This window comes from Eleginops maclovinus, chromosome 15, assembly GCF_036324505.1.
Source record: "Eleginops maclovinus isolate JMC-PN-2008 ecotype Puerto Natales chromosome 15, JC_Emac_rtc_rv5, whole genome shotgun sequence".
Classification (NCBI taxonomy): Eukaryota; Metazoa; Chordata; class Actinopteri; order Perciformes; family Eleginopidae; genus Eleginops; species Eleginops maclovinus.
The window spans coordinates 6862283-6886940 of record NC_086363.1 but is presented as its reverse complement, the minus strand read 5'-3'; the positions used below and the strand labels follow the sequence as shown (position 1 = coordinate 6886940).

At 39.3% G+C, this 24658-nt stretch overlaps 2 protein-coding genes across 2 annotated transcripts; both read left to right on the top strand.

The window, feature by feature from the left end:
* Window positions 1-2032: 2032 nt before the first annotated feature.
* LOC134876545 (apolipoprotein B-100-like) lies at window positions 2033-10365 on the top strand. Its single transcript, XM_063901526.1, is given in 25 exon segments — window positions 2033-2080; window positions 2958-3170; window positions 4460-4492; window positions 4618-4730; window positions 4826-4971; window positions 5081-5228; window positions 5351-5503; window positions 5661-5785; window positions 5898-5983; window positions 6068-6512; window positions 6633-6747; window positions 6830-6976; window positions 7065-7276; window positions 7405-7600; window positions 7683-7862; window positions 7974-8177; window positions 8278-8445; window positions 8544-8749; window positions 8995-9038; window positions 9041-9176; window positions 9260-9390; window positions 9503-9713; window positions 9792-9964; window positions 10108-10176; window positions 10265-10365. Coding segments are annotated over 23 exon segments (3492 nt in total). The 5' UTR covers window positions 2033-2080; window positions 2958-3115; the 3' UTR covers window positions 10173-10176; window positions 10265-10365.
* A 594-nt stretch (window positions 10366-10959) lies between these two features.
* On the top strand, window positions 10960-23622 carry LOC134877215 (apolipoprotein B-100-like). The gene is given in 8 exon segments (XM_063902636.1): window positions 10960-14067; window positions 14069-15620; window positions 15690-16078; window positions 16274-16850; window positions 16937-17048; window positions 17258-17444; window positions 17532-17643; window positions 23558-23622. Coding segments are annotated over 8 exon segments (5886 nt in total). The 5' UTR covers window positions 10960-11175.
* Window positions 23623-24658: the final 1036 nt, after the last annotated feature.

Below are 24658 nucleotides of genomic sequence, written 5' to 3'. Positions count from 1 at the left end.
TTTCATTATTTGAAAATACATATTGATTGTCATAATGCTGTAAGTTGTCATTTAGGGGCAAATGATTGATACTTTGTGTACTACTGAGTAGATTAGTATATATATCATATATAAACAAGTTGTTATTTATGTAAAAAGTACCTTACGATATTTCCCTTTCAGGTGTAGTGGAATAGAAGTATAAAATAGAATTTACAAGTTCCCCAAAACTATATCTAACAGTACTTAAATGTTCTTAGTGACGTTCCACCACTGGTGCTACCATCAATAAGGAGGCCATGACATATATAGTGCCACCATGGGGTTTCTAGTTCAGAGAGAAATATCTTAAAACAATGGATGGATCGATTACCATGAAACAGGTTCCCAGAGGATGTACCCTCCAGACTGTAGAGAATGTGTGTCTTTCCTCTTCACTTTTTCAGGGAAATAGTTCAAGATGTACTTTTATTCATCCCCGTGGGGAAATTTGAGAATTGTGCATTTGACCCATCCTAGTGTTAGGATGTACGGTGCCCGGCGAGCAGTGTAGGCTCAGGCCAAGCCCCTAACCACTTTGCCACCACCACCCATTCAATACGTCATGTATTTACCTGAACACATCATTGATACCATGGTGACGGTTGCTCCCATACATTTTGCAACATTGACTTGTTTTAAATCTGCACAATCAATCAGTGAATGTGTGACCTTTTGGCTGTTTTGAATCTTTTTTACAGTCTCGTTTTAAAGGAACAACACTTAAAGCTGATTTAGTGTTTTACTCAGCACAGCGATCCATACTGAGGGGTTGGGAAAAGCGATTTAGAAGACTATAGATAACCACTGGTAACACAAAGCAAAGCATATATGTGATCACATCTGCATTGCTTTGTCTCTTTCAAATTGTCCTGTTTTGAATTTATACTGGTAATTCATAAACAGGAAACCATCTGCCTTTTCAGCCAAAATGGGAACTAAATAAATGATAAAGTCGAACATAATTTAGAAAATATAATCAGGGGATCAAACAGTCGACCTTTATGCCCAATGATTGATTAGGCAAGAGTGCCTACAGTCGCCATGCAGGGGGACCGAACATTTCTGGCTCCTGTGACAAGGGTCGCAAAGTTTATAATCAATTTCCTGGGCCTCATCGTGCCAATTTTTCCTTTTCCTTCTAATTTTTATTTTCATCTGCAGCCAAAAGGTGACGATCGCTGCGAAAGGTTGCACAATGTATCCTTTTCTTTGTACAACCAAACATTGCGCGCTTACTGAACTAAGTTTGTGAGGTATGAACGCTGATTTTATAATAAAATATTTCACACAACAGATTTTTCTTTTTTACAGCACGTTTTTTAAGATTCAACTAAAAGTGTGCTTATATTCTTAGCCTTCCCTCATACTCTCCTCCACCATTAGACCCTCTGAGATCTCTGAGATGCGTTACTCAACTGAGGTGCGTTACTCAACTGAGGTGTGGCAGCATTCATTTCAAACTTCTACAATAGCCTTTCAGAAAATCATATTGTTTTCAAAACTAATATAAATTGATATTAATATGAAAATCTGACATGATGAATTAAAGCGTCAGCAAAGTCTCTAAAGAGGCTAAGGCCCCTTTGGACTCTATCTGTGTACATGTCCACCAATGCAAACAGTGTCAGTATCTGACAAACTTTTAAAGGTTCCCGATGGGGATGTATTGCATCAGACCCTTGCACAACATTCAGGTGCAGTTATGTGATCGATGTGCAAAACAGAAAAATGTATTTAAATAATCTACATTATCTCTTTTGCACATGAACACATAAGAATGAAAAATACTTACATTTAAACAAAACTGAATAAAAGACTTTAGGAACCCCTAGGATATTGCTGTTTATGAATTGACTGTGAGTGCTTTACCTGCCATGAACTAGACTGCAGTCCTTCATAAACAACAAATCAAACTCTGCACAAACCTTTGAATATTTGTAGATCAAAGTTCATTATCTTACCCATATTAGTTTGGCAAATGTTTTCACTGTTGTCATTTTAGCTTGTGGCAGTGGAAGCAGAACAACAAGCATTGAACTATTTTACAACGTACTTTACTGTAAGTATGATCACTTAATTATATTTAACTGTCAAGTTTAGCCACAATCTAATTCAAAATGTTTAGTATAGTCCTAAAGTGTAGTATATTATACATACTTAACTCTGGTGCATTAACAGTAAAGCGTATTATTGTGCACTGCTTAATAAACCAGTAAAAACAGTTGTAAAACCAACATTAAAGCAGGTATCAAACATTTGCATAACAACAAATGCAGAGTTAAGGTATTTTTCTGTTAACCATCAAATCAATTGAAAAGTTAATCCTCTCTTTCAGATTAAGTGGGACTTTGTTCACTCATTCACTCATTGTTCACCACTGAGTGTTTATCAGTGATCTAATTAACACTGGAGCTGTTAGCTAGTTAACTTCAATGAAGGCCTTTTTTGGTGTGCAAGAATATCAACTTCAGCCTGATGACTCCATAAAACTAAAATATTTGACCCAGCTTTTAAAGTTAAGGCACAATCCTTAAGTCTAACCCTTTGCCATAAGAACCTGCACAATGAATAACAGTACATACAGAAAATAAAATAATGCTTTTATGATTACTAAACCTACTGCAAGTGTTGTTTTTCATCATCAAATGGACCAAATGGGCCTAGAGATTTCTGAAAACTGTGATCTTTATGACACAACTAATTTTCCTGGATAGCTCATTTATATTACATGTAAAAATTCTACAGTATTTTTTAAGGCTATGCTTAATGTTCTTTAAATCAATCAAAATATCTCATCTAGTCCTTTGTGCATTTAAATATATCTGTCAGATGCCCTTTTAATGCTCTAATAAGAGCATGTTTTCAAGATTCAACAAAATTGAGTGCTTTCAGCCTTGGGTATCTTTTCAAACTTTTGCCTTTGTCCCTCCACACAGGAGGGTGGGGTGGACTTTGAGCATCCAAAGCACTATCTGTGCCTCCTAGTCTCCTGACAGAGCCCAGCTGAGGTATAAAAGTCCCGAGCTCTAGCAGAAGAATCAGTCTCGACCGAGTACTCGCTCTAACCAAAGGAGAGAGCTTCAACGAACCCAACATGGGGGATACAAAGCTCTGCCTTTTGCTGATCCTCAGCACATCTGCCTTGGCTTGTAAGTACTTCTTGGAAAACACTTGAACTTTGTATATTTCTTTAAAAATGACTTAGTATAACATTGTGCATGTGGATAATATTCCCAACAGAAATAATTGAGACAGCGCTGTTAGAACTAGGTTTTGATAGATGCAAAATGCCGCATGCTCAAAAGTAGGATATCTTTAGGCACACAACAATTTGATAACTTCACTTCAGTCATAGTTCTGGAAATGTGATTATATTTGATCTTATTGCTACCCATGGATACTTCAATAATTGTTTTAAGATTTGTGGTCACTCAAATAAATTCTCTGAGAGATTAGGGTTTTTCTTTACTGGGCAGTAGATGTAAATAACCGGATCCTCTGAACTGATGTTAAATGTTAAAGTACCTTATTTTGCCTAGGAGTATTCACATCGAGTATAAACCAGAAAATGACACCACAAATGCAAATTCCTGATTGAGTTTTGTTCTGTAGCCAATGTAACAGCATACTTTACTAAATTGAGCAGTTGAGGTGTATTAATAACAGCCAAAGGCATCGTATCTGAAATGAATGCTGGTGTATAATGGTAATACATTTTGGAAAACTGATTTTCGATAAACTAGGTCAAAATCTTAATAGATTATTGCAAACTGAAAAAATAGTTAGTGTTGCCAAGGCTGTTAAATGTGTTGTTGATTTACTGAACAGGATAGTTCTGCAGATTGTTGCTTAAGGTTGATGGATATGGAGACTAGTAGTAAATCAAGGCGAACAAAGCACAACATTTTTGAGAAAAATCACTGTAGAGAATCTAGTAGTTTTCACCTGTCATTCACTTGTGCCGTCATATGCTAATCAGTGTAAATATTCAACAGTATACATGGTAAAGGATAAAAGCTTAGGTTTTGGAATAGAGTTTGGAAAGTTTCTTTTACTATATTCGTGTTGTTGTATGAGCTAGGTGAAATTGAGAATTGAGGGCTTCTTTTTGTTTTACTCTCATGTCTCCAAGGACATTAGGTGGGTTATTTTTTGTAAAAATATCTCTACCTCTGACCTATGCAAATCGTGGGAGAGGAGGCATATTATCATTCAGACTGAGCTGAACTTGTAAGGTTGTATTATAATGAAATATTTGACGACTGAAGTTTAAAGCATGTTAAAAAAATAAATAATTGAAATGACAGTCGTGAAAAAAATGAAAACTTTATTAACTATGGAAGAACAACTATGGATTTGTGTAGTTCTGCTATGTATGTTATTGTTTATTTGCATTTGAATAACCAAAGTATAAACAATTTGACTTTTTTCTTAATAGTTGCCCAAGATGAAGACCAACCTACCTGCCTGTGTAAGTTACACCAGATTTTTCATTGACTTGATTACATCCAGTCTACACATTGACAGTAGTTTTATGGAAGTAATAAGATGGATTTTGCTTACTAAATAAATTCTTAATATGGTCTTCTCTTGCAGTGTCCCAAAGGTACAAGACCCTACACACGTATGAATACCAATATGAAGCTGAATCTTTGAATGCCATCAACGGAGCCTCACAGCTCAAGAACGGACCCAAAGGCGCATGCACGGTACACAATCATCTTTAGTCATCTGATTCTTCTCTTTATATACATTTCTCAGAGGGTTTGATTTAAAAAAAAAAAATGTGTACCATCTTTCATAGGTTTCAGTTGAAGTACCTCAGTCTTGCAGTTACATCGTCCGCACCACTGGCTGTAGCCTGAGTGAGGTGGTCGATATGGACGCAGAAGGCAACGCTGTCTTCGCTCCTGCAGCCAGCTCTGATGCCTTTGCCGCTGAAATGGAGAAGTATGTTACTTAATGAAAATCCCTGTCAAAGATTATTTTGATTCAAACATTAATCATCATTCAGGTTTTTCATTGATTATTAATCTTGATATAATACATTTCCTTTTAGGTATCCTCTGAAGGTCGTGGTTGAGGGAGTTTACGATGTCAAACTGTACCCCGAAGACGGTGAGACAACCACCATCCTGAACATCAAGAGGGGAATCATTTCTGCTCTGGCTGTGCCTCTGCTGGAAGAAGACAAGAACAAGAACATGGTACATTCATCAGAGAATGCTTTGAAACGTGCATATTTCAGTACCACCTTGAAAGTACATCATGTTTATATTAAGGATGCCAGTAGTACATTCTAATTTTTTTCCCTAATAAACTATTTCAGCCCACCATCCATGGCAAGTGCAAGACCCAATCCACAGTCAACGCAAGAGAGGACATCGCAACTGACATCAGCCTCAACAGGGACCTGTCTAGATGTGACAAATTTGTCCCACTGAGAGACCACACCAGCCCAATGGCACTTGTCTCTGGCATGGTAAAATATCCAATTTTCTGAGTTAGCAACATGAACCTTTCAATTAAACTATACAATTAATTATTTAAGTATATTTCTTTGAAGTGGGACGTGGGAATATACTTTTTAACTTGAACTTTGATTAATTCAGTACATTAATATCATCTTTTCTTTTCAGCACTACCCTCTTGCCCAGATGGTCAGAAGTTCCCAGACCTGCAACTACAAGTTCGACAATGAGAACAAACACATGACTTCTGGCTCATGCACTGAAAACCACATATTCATTCCCTACTCTCACAAGTAAGATGAATCATACACTGCACTCTTAACTGTCCCCTTACGAAAGTGTACATAGTGATACATCTTGTCAAATGATTCTACTTTACTTTCTAACCATGATGTGTCTCCACAGGGGAGAACATGGAATTGTCAATGTTGGGAAACAAGAACTGACCCTGGTTGGAGTTTCCTCTCACGACGAAAGAGTGTTTGACCACAGTAAGTTCCTTTTCTGATGTATGTTGTTTTAATACAGGTCGAATTATGGAATTAAATAAACAACTCATTCCAAATGTATCACAGGTGGCATTGTGAAGGGTCTTCACATGGACGCTGTTGAGGACAAGAGTGCTATCCAGGATAAAGATGCAGGTCTGAACCTCCTGAGGGAACTGGCCTCTCTGCCCGAGAGTGATGGTGAAAAGAGGGCCCACCTCTTCCACGTGCTTGTCAGTATGGTCCGTGGAATGAAGACCGAGACCCTGAGTCCCGCCATTCCAGAGGCTCTTGAAGTGTCCAGTGTCCTAACCTACCAGGTTTTGGCCCAGTGTGGAACCCCTGAGTGCAGCAGTGCCATCATGCAGATCCTCAGGACCTTTGACACCTCCTCACTGGAGGTTGATGCCGGTGTTTTTGCTATGGGACTGGTGTCCAATCCCTCTGCCCTCCTGATCAATGACATGCTCGAGATGGCCAAATACAAGCCCAGCAAGCCCATCATGTATGCCCTGAGCAATGTTGTAAAGAGGTGAGTGAAATGAACCCCCCTTTATTCTAGATTCAATCTCTGAATTATATTTCAGCAATGTTCCCACTTTTGAGTATTAGCAAGCTTTGAATTATAATATCATATTTTGCTTTTGACCAGGTTTTACAAAGCTGAGGGCAAACTGATCCCCGAGATTTTCTCTGTTGCTGAGTTCATGGGTTCCCAGTTGGGTGACTGTTCTGGCGACAAGGACAACACTTTCATGACATTGAGAGTGAGTAACATTTGCTACAGATCAAAAGTAAAATGACTGCAAACACCAATGAGCACAATACTAATATGTCCTTTGATTCCAGGTTATTGGAAACATGGCAGCAGCTATGGGAGCTGCTGGACCTGCACTCAGGTCTGCTGTGATCCAGTGTGTGAACCAACCTGCTGCTTCCCCGGCTGTGCAACAGGCTGCCATCCAGGCCTTCAGACTGACTCCCGTCCCAGAGGAGGCAAGTCAAATTCATTCAACGGTCTGACACAATATCGAAATGATTACTTCTACATTTTACTCATTGATTTTGATGTTGTTCGTCACAGGGCAGAGAGATTCTCATGCAAGTGCTTTTGGACGGCGCAAGCCCAATGCAAAAGCGTGTTGCTGCATATCTGGTACTCATGAAAGACCCCCAGCCCACTGAACTGGCCCAGCTGGCTGATGCCCTGCCCAATGAGCAGGACCAACAAGTCAAGAGCTTTGTGATCTCACACGTTACCAACATTTTGTCCTCAACTGAGCCAGCGACACAAGAGTAAGTGAAAAGCGGTTTCCAATTTATATTCAAATGTTGTACATTTGTTGTTGTACAAGATGTTTAGCACGTTTCCAATTTAATCACTATCATATATTTAACTGTAATATTTGTTTTCTTTCCTTCAGACTGAGACAGAAGATCCTTGATGCACTTCAGGGCAATGAGGTCGGGGCCACTATGGACCCCACCAAGTTCTCTCGCAACTACAAGATTGGATCTGTGGAAGGCAACATGTTCTTTGAGGGAAGCAGCTACTTGCCCAAGGAGGTCATGCTTGAAATGACTCTGAAGGCATTTGGCTATGACATCGACATGATGGAGGTAAACATTTTGAGCTGAGTTTTTCCATAAACTAGGAATCAAATGTGCTGAGGTCATGTCATAATGTGTTTCACCCTTACAGGTTGGTATGGAGGGCAATGGATTTGAGCCAACTGTTGAAGCCCTGTTCGGAAAGAATGGCTTCTTCCCCGACACTGCCCTGGAGACAATGTACTTTGTCTCTGAAAACATGCCACTCAGAGTCAATGAGATCCTGCAGAACATGCTCCCTGCTCTGAAGAAGGACAGGAAGAAGAGACAGGTATTTAGAAAACATGTTTTTTTATCAAAAGTATCAAATATGTTATAAGTGACTTTGGATTTATACCAACTGTAATAAATGTAGTAATATAGTAAGGACTTTTCTGTTTAGGCATCACAGAACCTGATGAGGGAGATCGGACGCAACCTCAACAAACTCGTTAATGAAATGAAGACAGCACAGTCTCCCGAGGCGATGGTTTACCTGAGGCTGTTGGGGAATGAGCTGGGATATCTGAGGACCAATGAAATGGAAGAGATGGCCTACTCTGCTGCCATGATGATTGACAGCATGTTCAAAATGTTCCCAACTGATGTAAGGGCATATCTTTAAAGAGCAGAGTAGAAACAATGCATTCACTGTAAGTTCCTTGTAAATTATTCAAATGTCTAATGTGTATCTTTCTTTGCCACAGATCATGAAGGCACTGATGACCAAGGCTGACAACACAATCTTTGCTCACTACATCTTCATGGATAATGAATTCTTCCTGCCGACTGCCACTGGTGTGCCCCTGAGGATTGCAATGTCTGGAACTTTCACCCCTGGCATCAAGGGAGGTCTTCATATTTCCCGTGACATGGTAATTATTCTTAAATATGTTATAATGACACTAATATATATTTGTATGATCAACCCAATCACCACAACTCTTCACTTTTCTCTTATTTGCCAACACAGAGCGAAGTGACCTTTATGCCTTCTGCCGGCATCGAGTTTGTATCAGAGATTGGCTCCCACATCCCTGAATATATCAACTCTGGTTTAGAGATGCATACCAACATTTTCCACGAAAGTGGGCTTAGTGCAAAGATCTCCATGGAGAAGGACAATGTGAAGCTGACCATCCCTGCCCCAACACGTCCTACAAAGCTCATCAAAATGACGTAAGTAACAGGCAAAAAACGCCTTGCAACTCTGCTTGGAAAGCAGCAACTATAAGTCTACCTGTATGTACAACATTATAAAGGGGAAAATGTTGTTTAACAAGGTTGAAAATAGCTGTATTTCAAGCTTAAGTGCAACTTTCTGTAATAATAGCCTCATAGAAATAATGGGAGATAATCAATCTTTGAGCAACAATTTCATTCTTTCTAAGTTTTAGTCTAACTTATGTACCCTTAACATTTAGAAACACCTTGGTGGCAGTGACTGGATCAGAGGTGAAGACCATCCCCCTATGGTGATGGACAAGGTTGATGTTAGCGAGTGCACTCCCTTCTTTGCTGGAATGAAATACTGCACTGATCTTCAGTACACTGATGCTTTCTCTCACGAGACAGCCCCCTACTTCCCCATCACAGGAGACAGCAAGTAAGCAAGACTTTCAGCACATAATTGTCTTTTTTTAAAAGTTACCTTCCAATATTGATTTATTAACTGAATCATCTGAACAGACTTGCTGTGGAGCTCCACCCCACTGGAGAAGTCGCTGAGTACACAGCCACCATTGCCTACGAGCTTCTGAGAGAGGGAGAAGAGGGACGGCAGAAGGTCGACTCTGTGAAGATTGTTCTGAGGGCTGAAGGTAGGGGAAAATATTGAAGCATCTTTATGGCTTATCACTACCTCAATTTGGGAAAAAAAGCCCTCATTAACTTGAGTTAACTTATACTAATCTTTTGGTTTGTCAACATCAGGTGCTGAGCCCACTGAGGCCACAGCAATCATGAAATATAACAGGAGAAAGAATGTCATCACAGCTGACATCCAGATCCCAGACTACGATGTGGAGGCTGGACTCAGGCTGGGTGTTGTCGATGGAAACACCAAGGGAAAAGGAACTCACTCCATCTCCCTTGACCTCATAAACAATAACATCCCTCAGCTTTCTCTGGTTGGCCGTGCCAAGTAAGAAACACAACATAAACTCAAATACATTTCAACCTCATCATTGAAATTAAGCTAACTCTGTGTCCTATTTTTCAGTTTGAAGGAGATGAAGGAGGCTATGCTGCAAGTCCAACTTCTTGTCCCCTCAATCAATGCTGATGCCACCGTCACAGCTAACATGAAACGTGATGAGGAATTGGAGTTGGAGCTTAAAAGTGAAATCAAGGTTATGGCTGCCACGTCTGAGCAGAAAATCGCAATGAAATACGGTAATTTCACTTTTCAAGTGCCGTTTTTTCAGACTATGGCATAAGATGTGTTAAAAGTTATTTACTTCTTGATTATAATTTTGGAAATAGAGAAATATTTCCTTATATCTCTGGATTTAATATATTGTTCTCTATTATTACAGATGCCAGCAAGTTTGAGGTTGAGTTCAAGTCTGATGTGAACACTGAGACAAGACACTGTTCCTGAAGACGTAAGTGAGAAAAACTCCAAAGTAAATGTTTAAATGATCATTTTTTCCCCCAAATCATTTATGCACCTTATTTTTGTCTTTATAACAGCGAGGGAAAGGCTGTCTACCACTTCAACAATGAGCACTTCACCATTGCTATCCCTCTCCCTCTTGGAGGAAAGTCAACAGAAGAACTTAACTTCCCAGCAGCTTTGACTACACCTAGCCTGTCACTACCCCAGTTTGGACTGGAGATTGTTTCGATGGAAATTCCCATCCCAGAACTGTTTGTTCCTGAGAGCCTTACTCTGTCCATTCCTCTTTTTGGCAAAGCTGAGGTTTCAACTCTGATGAAAAGCAATCTATATGACATGGAGGCCTCAATGGCTGCCGGCAAAGACGCTGTGGAAACACCAAGCTACTCTGCTAAGTTTGATGTGAGAGGAACCTCCCCAGTTGAAATCCTCTCAGTTACGATGACAGGTAATTAAAAGTTCATCTCAATCAGAAATAATAAATAAATAGATTGGTCTGCCAGTTACACAACTGACCAACCAAAGTAATTAATTGAGTAAAAATATCTGCTAGTGATGATGTAAAGCAATAAATAATCTCAATGTTTGGTATAAAGTTAATCCCAATATTTATGCAGGTATAAATGATATTTTCCTCTTTTTTTCTAAATTTAGGCTCTGGAGTGTTGGCCACCACTGATTCCATCAAGGCCCATTTGGAAAGCTCATTGGCTCATCAATTCCTTGAAGTCAGTGTTAGTATCACTGAGGAAGCAACAATCACAGACAAACTTACCTTGAAATCAAGCAGCAAGATTGAAGCCAAAAGCCCACTTGGTCCTTATTTCATCCTAGAGCACACTGGCTTGACAGGAATGAACACTGAAGAAATCTCTGCTGATAGCAACTTTAAGGGAGACTTCACTGCAGGACCAGTGTATGGTAATACCATTTCAACCCAGTCATTTGCCATCTTCCCATTCAGGCAAGAAGCAAAATCGATTCTATGGTTCAGCTTGACTCCACACTTGTCAAGGCCCAGAATACAATTGCAGCAACGCTTGCCAATGGTGAACTCTCAGTTGTGTCTAACACCAATGCCTTCGAAGATCTCTTGACCCATGTTGCAGAGCTTTCCTTCAAAGACAGCAAGCTGTCACTGAAATGTGATGCAAATGCTGTTGCTCTTGGCATGAAGATCCACAACCAGGCTGAAGCCTCTGCTGGTGCTGGTGAAGTTGTAATGAGAATGGAAACTAATGCTGACCACACTGAAAACCGTGTTTACTCCCTGCTGACTGCCTCCCTTGATGTCAATGGCCTGGCTGTGAACAGTGATGCCACCATAAAGCTCCTTGAGAATGAGGCTACCCATAAGGCTACTCTTAAAATGAACAAGGATGGTTTGACCACAAGTGGAACAACCACTCTTCAGAGCCCCCTGTCCCTGGAAAACACCTTCAATGCCGGGCTTGATGCTTCAATGGCTACTCTATCCATCACCAACAAGGCTGCAATTCAAGACATCAAGGTTGATAATGCCAACACGTTGACCATTACTCTTTCTAGCCTTGACTTCAACTCAAAGGCTGAAGCTACTGCCAGTGAGTATGCATCTTACACTCATGATATCACCATCGACCTGAAACCATACACTGCCTCTGCAAATGTAAATAACAACCTGAACGTTCTGGCTGCCAACTTCATTAATGAGGCCCAGCTGCAGGCAGAGCTTTACAAGATGGATCTGACTGGAAACCTGAAAGCCATCTATGGTGAGGAAGAGATCAAGCACACCTATCAGGTCAACTATGCTGATATGACAGCTAATGCAAAGTGCAGCACCATTGGAAAACTCTTTGGAACTCACATGAGCCACAACACCGAGCTTGAGGTTGTCGGTCTTGCTGCCAGGATGACCAACGATGCTCGCTTCAGCTCACAGCCATTCCGCTTTGATCACACCATCCGTTGCAGCATTGTTCCTTTTGATTTCAACCTTGATGCAATCTTTAACGCTGATGGAGACATGACCATGTATGGAAAGCATAGTGCCCAGCTCTATGGCAAATTCCTCCTTAAGGCACAACCCCTGGCTTTTGCTAGCTCACATGAATGCAGAGCATCAGTAAACCAGCAGCTAGATAACGGTTTTGGCCTTAAGACAATTATGGAAAATAAAATGGATACCGTTTTGTCACTTCAAGAGCAGAAGACCAGTTTTAGAATTAAGTCTAAATTTAATGACCACATTTATAAACAGGAGTTGAATGCCTACAATACTGTTGAGAGAACTGGAATTGAGGTTTCTGGCACCCTCCTCACAAACATTCTCAATACAGACTCTGTGGAGAACCAGGAATTTGCTGTTTCTGGATTCCTCAGATATGATAAGAGCACAAATACTCATATAATTCAATTCCCTATAATTACAAGTATTTCTGCTTACTTGGAAAGCCTCAAAATGCTTGTTGTACATGTTGCAGAGACACTGCAAAACTATGTTAACAATGAAGACATCAAGACTAAACTTGAGGCTCTTTTGCAACATGCAAGGCATTTAATTGTTCAACTGAATATAGAGAGCAACTTCATTCAGCTGAAACAGAACCTAAATGATTTTACCAAAAACTCTGTCATCTCCATGGACGATTTGGAAAACTCTTTGACCAACCTGAAAGTTACTGTTGAGAAACTACGGGCTGATGTCACTATTTACATACAACACGTTGTTGGTCTGGTGAAAGAGATTATTGACAGTGGCATCTTTCCTGAAACTCTCATACAGAAGATCCAGGATCACCTAAGATATGTCAATGAGGAATATGACATCCAGGCAATGGCTGTGTATGTCATTGAGACCATGAGGGAGCTTATCCAGCAGATTGACTTGGAAAAACTATCAGGGAGCAGCATCGCGTTCCTGCGTGACATTGATTCCAAGTATGAAATCAACACACAACTACAGACCGTCCTGAGTGACATGAAACAAATAATTGAGACATTTGAAATTCAGAAATGTGTTGCTGAGCTGAAGGAGTACATTTCTACTATCAACATTAAAGCTCACGTCGAAGAATTACTAAATCAGATTCCTTCAGACATTCTCAGTAATATAACAGATTATATTAAGGAAATGATTCAGGAACTTGACATCCTTGCTAAAATGAACACATTCAATGCCAAGATAAGAGAGTTTATTATAACATTTGAGGCTGACAAAAAGTTTCAGACATTCTTGGAAAATGTTGCAGAGCTCATCAAGCACTTCAGAATTGAGGAAACCTTCAGTGCTGTAGCCAAGATGGTGAAGGATTCAGACATGCCTAACAAATTCATCCAAGCCTTCCATGGTGCTATTGACTACTTCAAATCAACTGAGATTACGGATTTAATTTCCCAGTTGAATTTATGTATTGGCGTTATTGAACAGAAAATTGATTCATTTAATTATAATACATTTCTGGATTATGGCAATCAAATGATCGTTGAGTACACTGCTCATTTGAATGAACTGATAAGGACTCTTGAAATCACCGAGAAACTTGAGGCAATAAGAAATCTGGCCAACTTGGTCTTAACCTCTGTAAAGGATTATCTGGAACAAGTGAGAAAAATAAGAATTGCGGAATTTCACCAGATTGTGTTAAACAATCTGAAAGGATTTACTGAAACTATGAAGGAGGAAATTGCAAAACTGGATATCAACGCTGAAATGACCTCTTATCTGCAGTTTGCAAAGAAGTGCTTCACCCAGTTAACAAACAATGCCACCAATACGTTTACCAGCATTGTTGAGGTCATTAAGAAGTTGGCACCTCAGCAAAACATTGTTGCTGAAATTGTGCAGATCATCGAAGGACTGATTACTGGACTACAGAAAGCCCATCTAAAAGTGGCCATCCTTCACCATTCCTCTTACTGATCTCGTTGTCCCTTCACTGGAATTCAGCATAGATAAACTTAACCAGTTCGAAATTCCTCCTCAGCTGGAAATCCCTGAGTTCACCATCATGGGCTTCCACACAGTGCAAGCCACTATAATTTCACTTGATGACATTCAACAGAAAATCATTGACTTCATTGATTTCTTTCTAAATTTTGAGTTGAAGATGTTTGATATGAGTGTTTCATTTGGGGACCTGACTTTGGACTTCCTTCCTTCCCTGCCTGAGTTTTCACTTCCTGAGCTCACACTCCCAGAGCTCTCCTTTCCCACTATTCCTCCTTTTCCAGCAGAGAAACTTTTAGAGTCTCTCCAACTCCCAACACTTCAGCTGCCAGTCATTCCAACTCAGATCATGATTCCAGGATTTGGCAAACTGAGTTATGAGATAAAAGTCAACTCCCCCATCTACACTATAAGGAATGCTGCTGAAGTCCAGAGCGTTCTTGATGTAGATGAGGGTCCTCAGCTTACAGCTTTTCTGACTTCCCAAGGGACATCTCTCAGCTATGAATTTCTCAACTTACACCTAGATTGCACTGCTCGTGTTACTGTTACTAAGGAGCATCATGCGATTGCTGCGGAGACCCTTAAGTTCTCTCACAATTTTCTCGAGTTGGACCACCATGGATCTGTGACATTTTATGACCACTCGGCCCAGGCCTCAGCCAAGACCATAGTGAAAGCCCCCACAGCAACTTACAACGCTGAGATTTTAAATGAAGCTTTCTTAACTACCAAAGGTGGTTTATCCGCTACTTTTGATACTTCTTATAAACATATGCTTAACCTACACATCATGGGCCTCACCGATGAGACATCTGTAATTCAAAAAGCAGTGGCCCACCAAGAAGGTACCTCTATTACATTAACTGTTGGAAATCAGCTAGCTAGCACCTTAAACTCCCATGACAGTACCCATAAGAGTGACCTGCAATTCACTGTCAATCCCAGTACAATAACGATGACCTTCATTACTGACACGGATACATTCTTCTTGAAGATGAGACAAACACTAAGCGCTGATCTCGACATCTCTAGCAATTTGAAGTTTGATATTCGCTCTGAAGCAGAAGGCCCTACAATCAAAAACCACCTTTTAGTAGGATCGTTAAATGCCAATCTACATGACATGAAGCTTGAGTTGAAGGCAACCCATGGCACAGATTTGATAGGTGTTGTGAGTGGAGACTTATACAATGTGGTTGATGTCGCCCTCTCTCCCAGAGAGATTTTGTTCAGCTTTCAGAATAAGGGAAACACAAAGGTCAATGTCAATGATGCTCTTATAGCTAAAATTGATCTGCAGAATGATTACTCTGTAACATTCAGGCCTGGCACACAACATATGAACACTGTGGCTCTGGCCCGTCTTAATCAGTACAAAATGTTCTATAACTGCACTGTTGACAACAATGAGAGGGAGGCTGCCGTCATTGCTGCTTTAGAAGCTGAAGCAAACTTGGATTTCCTGACTAGGCCCATCAGTATTCCTGAGATCAATATTCCATTTATTGGTGTACATACCCCTGCAATAAATGATCTTGACTTGTATGACCGAACCGGGCTAAAACACATTTTGACCACCACTGAGCAGACAGTTAATGTGGACACCAAGATCGTTTACCATAAAAGTGAGGCCGCCCCCCTTGTTGATATGTTGGGTCTGATCCAGATTCCCTCTGTTGGTAACCTGATCACAGAGCTGTCCGTCAAGTCTGCCATTTTAAATCTGAATGTTAATGCTGGATTCTACACTGAAGAAGATCTTGTGTTCCGTCTGGGAGCTACCACAGCCTCTGTGTTTGAGGGTCTTAAAGCCAAACTCGATGGAACCACCAGTCTGACTACCAGGAGAGGAATCAAGTTGGCCAATTCCCTGTCCCTTGAAAATCCCCACATTGAAGGCACCCATGACAGCACTATCAGCTTGAGTACTGAGACTTTTGAAACAGCTGTCTCTGTGTCTACTGTTGCAAAGATTGCCCTGCCAATACTCAACCTTGAGGCAAACCAAAATTTGGTTGCAGACACAAAAACCAAAGCAAATGCTGTCTCCACCTTCAGGATGACAGGTGATTTCAACATCCCTCTGATCAAGGCGGTTGGAAAGGCCCAGGTAGACCAAAGTCTGAAGCTGGAGGGAAGCTTTTTGGAGGTTTCTATGGAGTCAACAAACAAGGCCAACATGGATGGCACAATGCTTGAAGACTATTTACTTTTGGGAGTCCTGGATAATGACTTCAATTTGTATCTGAATAATGATGGTTTACGTTCCACATCCAAGATTATTGCTGATGCTAAGCTTAACCAAGGTACCACCAAAGTCATTGCCATGGATGTAAATGAGAATCTTGCTGTCGAGGCATCACTTAGCCGTGTTTATGCAGTATTTAAATATAGTGGAAACAACGAGGCAAACTTGTTCAATTTCAATACCAACGGGAAGCATGATGTCCATGCAAACATTGACTTCGCACCAACGTCTTCCTTGACTGCTGATATGGAGATTGAAATATCTCAGCCGAGCAGCCTGGGGGACGTCTCCATCTTGGAGAAGGCCATTGCTGATGTGACAGCTGACAAGCAGAAGATCTTCATCAATGGCAAGTTTGTCAGCCCGCTGTACACCACAAATGTGGCAGCTGACGTAGAGGGCAGTGCTCCTGTCTTTAAAGTCAACTTTAGGTCCTCCGCCACCTCTCCAGTTGTCTTCTTGGAGCATGTTCTGGACTGTAAGTAGTTTTGTACCATATAAATACAACATTTGCGTCCAAGATTTTTTAATTTTTTTTTTAATGAAATCAATTTGCCTCACCAGCTTCCATTACCATCAATTTGGAAAATGAGGGCGTAAGCCTTACTGGGAAGGCAGTTTTAACCCATACAGATCTGAGCATGGACATTCAACACATTCTTTCCTACACATCGAGGTAAGTTTAAATAAACATTGTGTGCAATGTGTTTTGGATTTAAAGTTGTAACTTGACACTGAATCAAACACATTTATACCAGTAGCCCAAGAAGAGACACCACATTATGAACTATATTCATTATTATTTCCTATGAAATAGTTATATTTCTTGGATAAAGTAGCCTTCTTTACTACAGAGAAGTGACACATTCCTGCCTGTCTCTACAGCGGCTCACGTCTTACCCTGAATGCAGACATTAACAGCCCTGCCTTCACTGACGTAAACCTACGTTACGCTGTGCGCAAAGATGGAATCAGTGCCACAATTTCTATCCCATCTACCGGCTTTCTGGGTCTTCAGCTTCATGGCAGGGCCCCACTGCAAATGAATTCCAGGATTTATGGCCGCTATGCTGTAAGGAGCTCATACTGATATATTATTTGCAAAATGACAATGATCAAGAGTGTTGCATCTCATTTTATGTTGGATTTTGTCAAACAGTCTGATCCTGGGATGGATGTCGATTTCTTCACCATCAGAGCTTCTGCCAAAGATGCCAACAAAATGAATCTGAAGATGGTCTTCAACATGGACACCCCTGACATCATGCTCAGTGGACTACAAGAAAGAATTCCTGCCATAGCCTCTTGTTTTTCTAGCTTTGCTGAGAAACACCAACTGCTCAAACATTCTGATCAGCTGAAGAATAGTATTATTTACTATACTGAGGAGGCCCACAGCATTGCAAACAACCATGCCCCAAATCTGAGCCACGTGTCTATCCTCTTTAGAAACACTGTTGACAATACCCTTAAATCTGATGCCATTGCTTTTTACATTAATGCCTTTTATGAGATGAACGAAAACCTAATGACAACCATAACCGAGTTTGCAAACACAGCACTAGACACTTGGTCTATAAATAGCACCATCAATTACATTCTGGATGCGTTTAGATCTGTAGTGAATCAATTTTACTTTGCCGTTACTGACTATCTGGAGCAGGCTCCTGCTCAATACAGCTCTTACTTAAGAGTTAAGGGTAGGAAACTTGAGATAATTCTTTGATTCCAACCTTCACAATTAACTTAATGAGCTCAGCTAAAAAGTCTATACATAAATCTGACCGTTATTGAAAAATAAAGCGTAGAAATAACGGTCATGATCAGTTCTATTTAAAAATTGACAGAAAATGGGGATGAGCATATGTTATTGATATTACATGTAACAATGCTGCATACTGCAATCTGTCTTTGTGTTTGATATGATGTGAAAATGTATGTCAAATAAATAATGTGTCAAGCTATTCAACATTTTCCTGATTGACTGCATTATTATGACTATAAAGCAGAATGCATGCATGAACAATTGACTATAAAGCAGAATGCATGCATGAACAATTGCTACAAGTTAAAATAATTACGGTGGTTGCCGTTTCTTTAGAAAGAAAAAAAGCATATTTCATTCTATGCGAGGAAAATAGAAATACAACTCGACTAAAATCTGCACTGGACAATCTCTTTAACAGTTGCCTTGAACCAAACAATATCTGAGCATTCAGTTAGATGACCTCATCAATAAAGGCTTCTATCTGTAAGGTCAAATTTCAATAACTGCCAGGTGACATAATGTTAGTGAGTGAAGTGGGTGAAGGAGAGACACTGAACAAATGTCTCTGCCACTGAAAAATAGTGAAGAAAAAATGACCAAAAATAATGTGTGTGATGTTTTACAAAACATGGAAATAGGTATATTTGAATTACATTGAGAAACTCCTTCTGACTTGAGCTGTTTTTTCAATTAAATCACATTTAAGGGAGGCATAGCGTGACGATTTGGTTTTAAGCTCTGAAGTTGGCCAATTTGCCCGCTACACAATAGATATCTGATTTATGACAATGCCAAGACGCACAAATGTAATGTCTGTTAGCGACCAGAGGGGGTCACTGGAACATGTTCTTTATAAACTCTATGCTACTATTATATGACTGTTAGATTCCACATATTCGTAAACACCAATACCAGTACCAAAACATGGATTGGAACCCTTGTGCTTGTTGGGGCTGGGGTTGATAACTGTGCCCCAGTGGACAGTCTGGCCTCCTGTCCTCTAGTTTGATAAAACCCTGAATGGCAGAAATATGTCACTTTTTGCATTTATTATCAGCAGAATGAGTTATTATGATAATAAATCAGCTTTCAGCTATTGTGAAAAAGTGCATTCCAAATCAATCAAAGGCAAGTGTAAAAAATGTTTAAATTAATTTTAACTTAATTACTAAAAGCTTAATACAAATATTTTAACTTAAGTGGACCTCCAGTAGTCACAGTTTGTCGATGTGAACTGCAATTCCATCAAGTGTTTTCGAAAACTGCTCTTGTTTTGGTTGATACTTTTTACAAGCTAGAGTCTTGGTTCCAACTGGTATTAAATGTATTATGTAACTTTGTTCAATATAGTCTAAATATGTCAAATACGACCAGATAAAATACGTCAAAAAAGTCTAGACAGGTTCAGCTTAACTCGTGATAGAGCTTTTTAGGGACATTTCAGGAACGGAAACCTTTGATCCGTGATAGTCTGTCATTAACAGTACTGGAACATGTTATCAACAAGTTCCTGAAGATACAACAGATACCAGTCAGTCAGTGCAGGACAAAGTTTTTTAGGGTGCTGCCCTTTGCTAATGTAACCAAACCAGCCCTTTGAATAAAGTTTCAAGGTTTCAAGGTTTTATTTGTCATATGCACAGCAGATACAGCGTATATGTTGGCAATGAAAATCTTATGTCGCGTGCTCCTCCAACAACTCAACATGCATGGTGCAAATAAGATAAATAAAATAGTGCACAAAGTATCCCCACAAAGTCTATGCAAATAATTCATAGACTTTTTATGAACAGATATACTTGTGAACACATATGTTTACACCTACAGCATGCTAGCTCTTATGTAATGTTCCGAAATAAATTAAATCCTAAACCAGTCCAAACCTGTATTGTGTGTTTTGGAAGCTCAAAAGTAGCAGCTAGGCCAAATATGGGTTTCTTGTCAATTATTCAATTTGTAAAGCCTGCTGTTTACCAACACACACACACAAACACACCACAGATTTCTAGAATTATTTATTAACTGACAGGGTAACAAAATAAGATAACTCAACAACGTGTTTACCAGGCTCTACTTTGCTCCACCTCTTGCACACCCTGATTTGGTGTTGTATGAGCCGTGAGTCCCACCACATTCTCCAAAGCAATGAAACTGCAATGATGTGAATGGATTATCTGCTGTTCACATGGATAGAGTTCAAGCTAAAAGTCCTCCTATTTCTCACACAAAGCTCACTTCAGTATATGGGTCCCACTAGGACATGCTTTCAACAACTTGATCACCAAACAGCATGTGTAAAAGTGATAGTTTTTCAACACTCAATCCCTGACCATTCCTCACACTCTTGACCGAGAGAATGTTAAGATTTGCATTTCTTTAATAAATGAGGTAACCGTGCTTTTTAGCACCTTGAGGAACTCACACCCACAACAACTGGAAAAACCACAGGACGACACCCTGTGTAAACACTGTCACAAGAGTGTGCTTAACACCAGTCATGCAATACACAGTTCTGCAAATTCACAACAGGACACATCATGCCCTGGATTGCCCTGGTGGTTGTGCAACAGCCCGTAGGCCCTCTAAATGAAAATGCTGCCATATTTCAGACATGTCATAAAATATTTAATATCCATTTACCTGTTTCTGGGGCTTAGCATTGAACACGCTGGATCACTGGCTGGGCTTGGCACCTAGACAGAAGGAAAATAAAGTAGACATTATTATTGATTTGTTTTAGTACAAGCAAAGAGCACTGAATTACAGTGCCAGTTGCCAATGTCTTTAGCCTAAGCAGTGTCCGAATCACTGTACATGTAAAACCAGTCCCTTGATGAGCATTTATAGATCAATAAAACATACATTACAGTTTATAGCTTTGAATGTGTGCATATATTAATCAATCAAGACATTACACATAAAAAACATTCCGTTTGTGCAGAGGAACTCCCTCTACAGTGTAAAAGTGTTGCTTCTGATGTACTTTAGATGTTTGTGGAAGTATAGTGAAGTGTTGTATGTTGACATAGCTGGAGATAGATGGTGGAGACATTTAACGTTTTTGGAGTTTGGAGCAATAACTAATATTGTCTAAACAGAAAGATTATACTTTATTAGGAGATTGCATTAAACCTAAGTGGTTCCTTCTCCAGACCTTTGAAGGTTTTTCTGTAAACAGATGTTAGTGGTTTAATGACAGAGGCTGTATGAAATGGTAAGCAGTGTCTGATTTGCCTAAAGGTTTGATGATTTGATTTCTACCTAAAGTTTGCGTTTGTGTAACCTTAGCTCAGAGACCAGCAATTCCATGATATCTAAAATCCTTTACCATGTGTTTTTAGATATCTTTTATCCCTACATGCACACAAGTGTCTGCGGTTTAGAGGTTTTCTGATTGAGAAACACATACAGACAATTTGGTATGAATTACAGTTGTGCATTTCCTGTTATGTCAAGTCAAAAAAGCCCACTATGACAAAGGTCTAGCAGGCAAATGATTCACAAGTGTGCTATATATTATGTTGGTTATTTAAAGCCCTTAAAAAAGGTATTGTTAATAAAGGGAAAGGAATATTAATATTGTATTTTTTGTTCAAATAACTACTCATCTGTTCATATTTACAACGAAGTCTCCTACAGAAGGGGCGCCCTGTTTCGCAAGAAAAAAAGGCACCCCAGCCTGGAAAATGAAATGCCTTGTTCAGATGCAACAGAGCTTCTGAAACTGATGATGTAAAGTTCTATCAACCAGTGAATTAAGAATGTGTAATAAAATAAATGTAGCATTACAGAATAAAGGAACAACATAAATACATTGTGCAATCAAAGTCCTTGAAATAAATCTTTCCCCCCAAAAATGTGTTTTAAATCAAATCTAGTTATTTATAATTTTCTGAATTTATTTTATAGCCATATCCATTTATTGTAGGCATATTAGTTTATTGAACGAAAAATGCACCACATAGCCTACTGTAATTTGTATGGATTGACTTGAACATTTGAGTTATTTTCAGATAACTCGAACACAATTATAGCTAATTATGATGCGTATTTTAGAATTGGTGTTAGCTCATTAGCAACTTTAGCATTGAAATACACTAGTTACACCGGTGGGATAATGGAGACTGAAACAATGGACTGATTGAAACACGCTTCAGCATAACTACTGAAAAAATTGTTCACCAGGAATATCACCATTACCAACAATTATTGACTTTGGCACAGTTAACATTACTCTCAATGTCACAATTAATGTGAGACAAATGGCCAGGAGAGATGCTAGCAGAGATGCTAGTAGGCTACGTAGAGCCGTTATATTTTAGTTTAGCTAACGTTAGCATGACAACGTTAACAAACAACCTTGTTTTGTTAGCATGGTGTAAGGTAACTAACTCAGGTTATTTCCAGAAAGTAAGACAACATGTGGCTTGAATAAGTAGCTTACAAGTACTGTGGCTCTTGATATCACAAAGTTGAAACAACTCACATGTAAAGATGGGTTAAGTCAACGAACTTTGAATTTGACTAAAGCGAGACCTGCTCCTCAAGAACTACACCTGACCACACCATGCAGCTGAGGTAGTAGCAGGAGCTACAGTAAGCTACTTTAGGCCAAAAAACATGTACCACATTGTGAGTATTATATGCTCACTGGTTTGCAATAAAGCAATGTGTCCCACTGTGCAGCTCTCAGAAGTCATCACTTAACTTAAGTTATGAATGCCAGAGTTGAAACAAGTTTAAATGTATTTATTTTGTCTAAAGACCTGCAACCCTGAATTGAATACCTGAAATATCAATACTAGCATAAAGGGTAAACTGCAGCCTTTTGTACAGTTGTATCATGTTAAATATTATACAGACATATTCTTTATATTTAATCCAGCTCATTTATATCAACAAACATATTATAATTCGGAACAAAAAGTGAAAATAAAACCTCCATGACAGAAGGCTTTGTTGTACAGCTTTGTATTATACCGCATTAGTTTTGGCAAGGTGTATACTTGGCAACTGTGTAAAAGCCAAATATATAGGCCTAGAATATCCTTTTCTCGTAGACAACAGTTAAAACAAATCATCACCGTTTAATCAACAATACAGAAGATATATATTGATATGTATTGTGTGGTACAAAGTGTAATAGGTCTTTATGATTTATTTAGTTTTGATGCTTGTGAACATATTCCTCTCCACCTGGCTGTAATTTGAAAATATGATAGATAGAATCGGAGGATGAAACCCTCTTTATTGTCACATACATGCACACAGCAGAGCACACACAGTGAAATTGGCCCTCTGCATCTAACCCATCCTAGTACTAGGAGCAGTGGGCAGCTATCGTGCAGATTTGTGGTTTTACATTTTTTCTTGTAGGAATTTTCTCTGTATCATTTTGTCATTTCTCTGTATTTCAGTCACAAGAATCTTATCTCTAATTCGTACCAAGTCCAGTGGTTATGAAACCTACTGCATTGACTGACTGTGTCACCACAGTTGTAGAGGTGAGTAGATGTTGCTAAGCCCACTAAATTAATGATTTGTCTGGCTCCAACTCATCCTGGTCCAGAATAAAAGCTAGACACAGTATGCTTTGTTTACATTAAATAAATGAGTTTAACTTTTAGTTTGAGATTATTTCCCTAAACTATTTAATTCAGATACAGCTCTTTTATTTATAACATCCTCTTCATCAATCCCAATTTTCAGCTGATTTACTTGCTTACTAAGAAAAACTGTTTTAATGTTCATGTAACTCCGTGTTTTTTGCTTTACTTAACTGATCCATGCTTCACTGATTTGGGTTGTTGATGTTATACAGCACTATTAGTTTGTTCTGTGGACATACAATGACACCACATATAAAACATTGAACAATATTGATCTTCTCCTTTCACAACACAATTGAGTGACCACAGTTCTTGTAGAACAGCAGATTGTCATCCTCAAAGAGTGTACTATGACCGGAGCTCAGAAATCTATCACACACAGGGGTGGCCAATGATTTAATAAGATTTTAATTTAATTTCCTCTTAATTTAAATGTTTTAGATTGACTCCCATATTGTATTGTTGTGTTATTTTTACAAAACGATTAATTTATTGATGAAAAGGTGTGTAGTACACAACAACAACCCCAAATAAAATCATTTGGGAACAGATTTTGAATTTTCTTTTTTCATCCCACATTTTCTTTGCATTAATTATTGCCCTTTGCTCGAGGCCCAGTAAGATCTTTTGTACATACTGTTATCACTGTACTCAGTGTTGTTCTGACTCTTGTGAAATTTCACAAGAGGCTTTTTATTCTTCTGCCAGATTGACTTATCTTGAGTTCAGACAGCTGTCACATATCACTCTTAGCAGGAAAAAGGTTAACCAACAATGTAAAAACATCAGTCTCTTGATCAGCAAAGTTTAACAGAAGAATGTGTGCCTGAGTGTCTCAGCATACTGGAGGCCTACCTTTGAACAGATATGACAAAGCCTGAGCCCGAGAAAGAAGTTAATGTAGTTTCA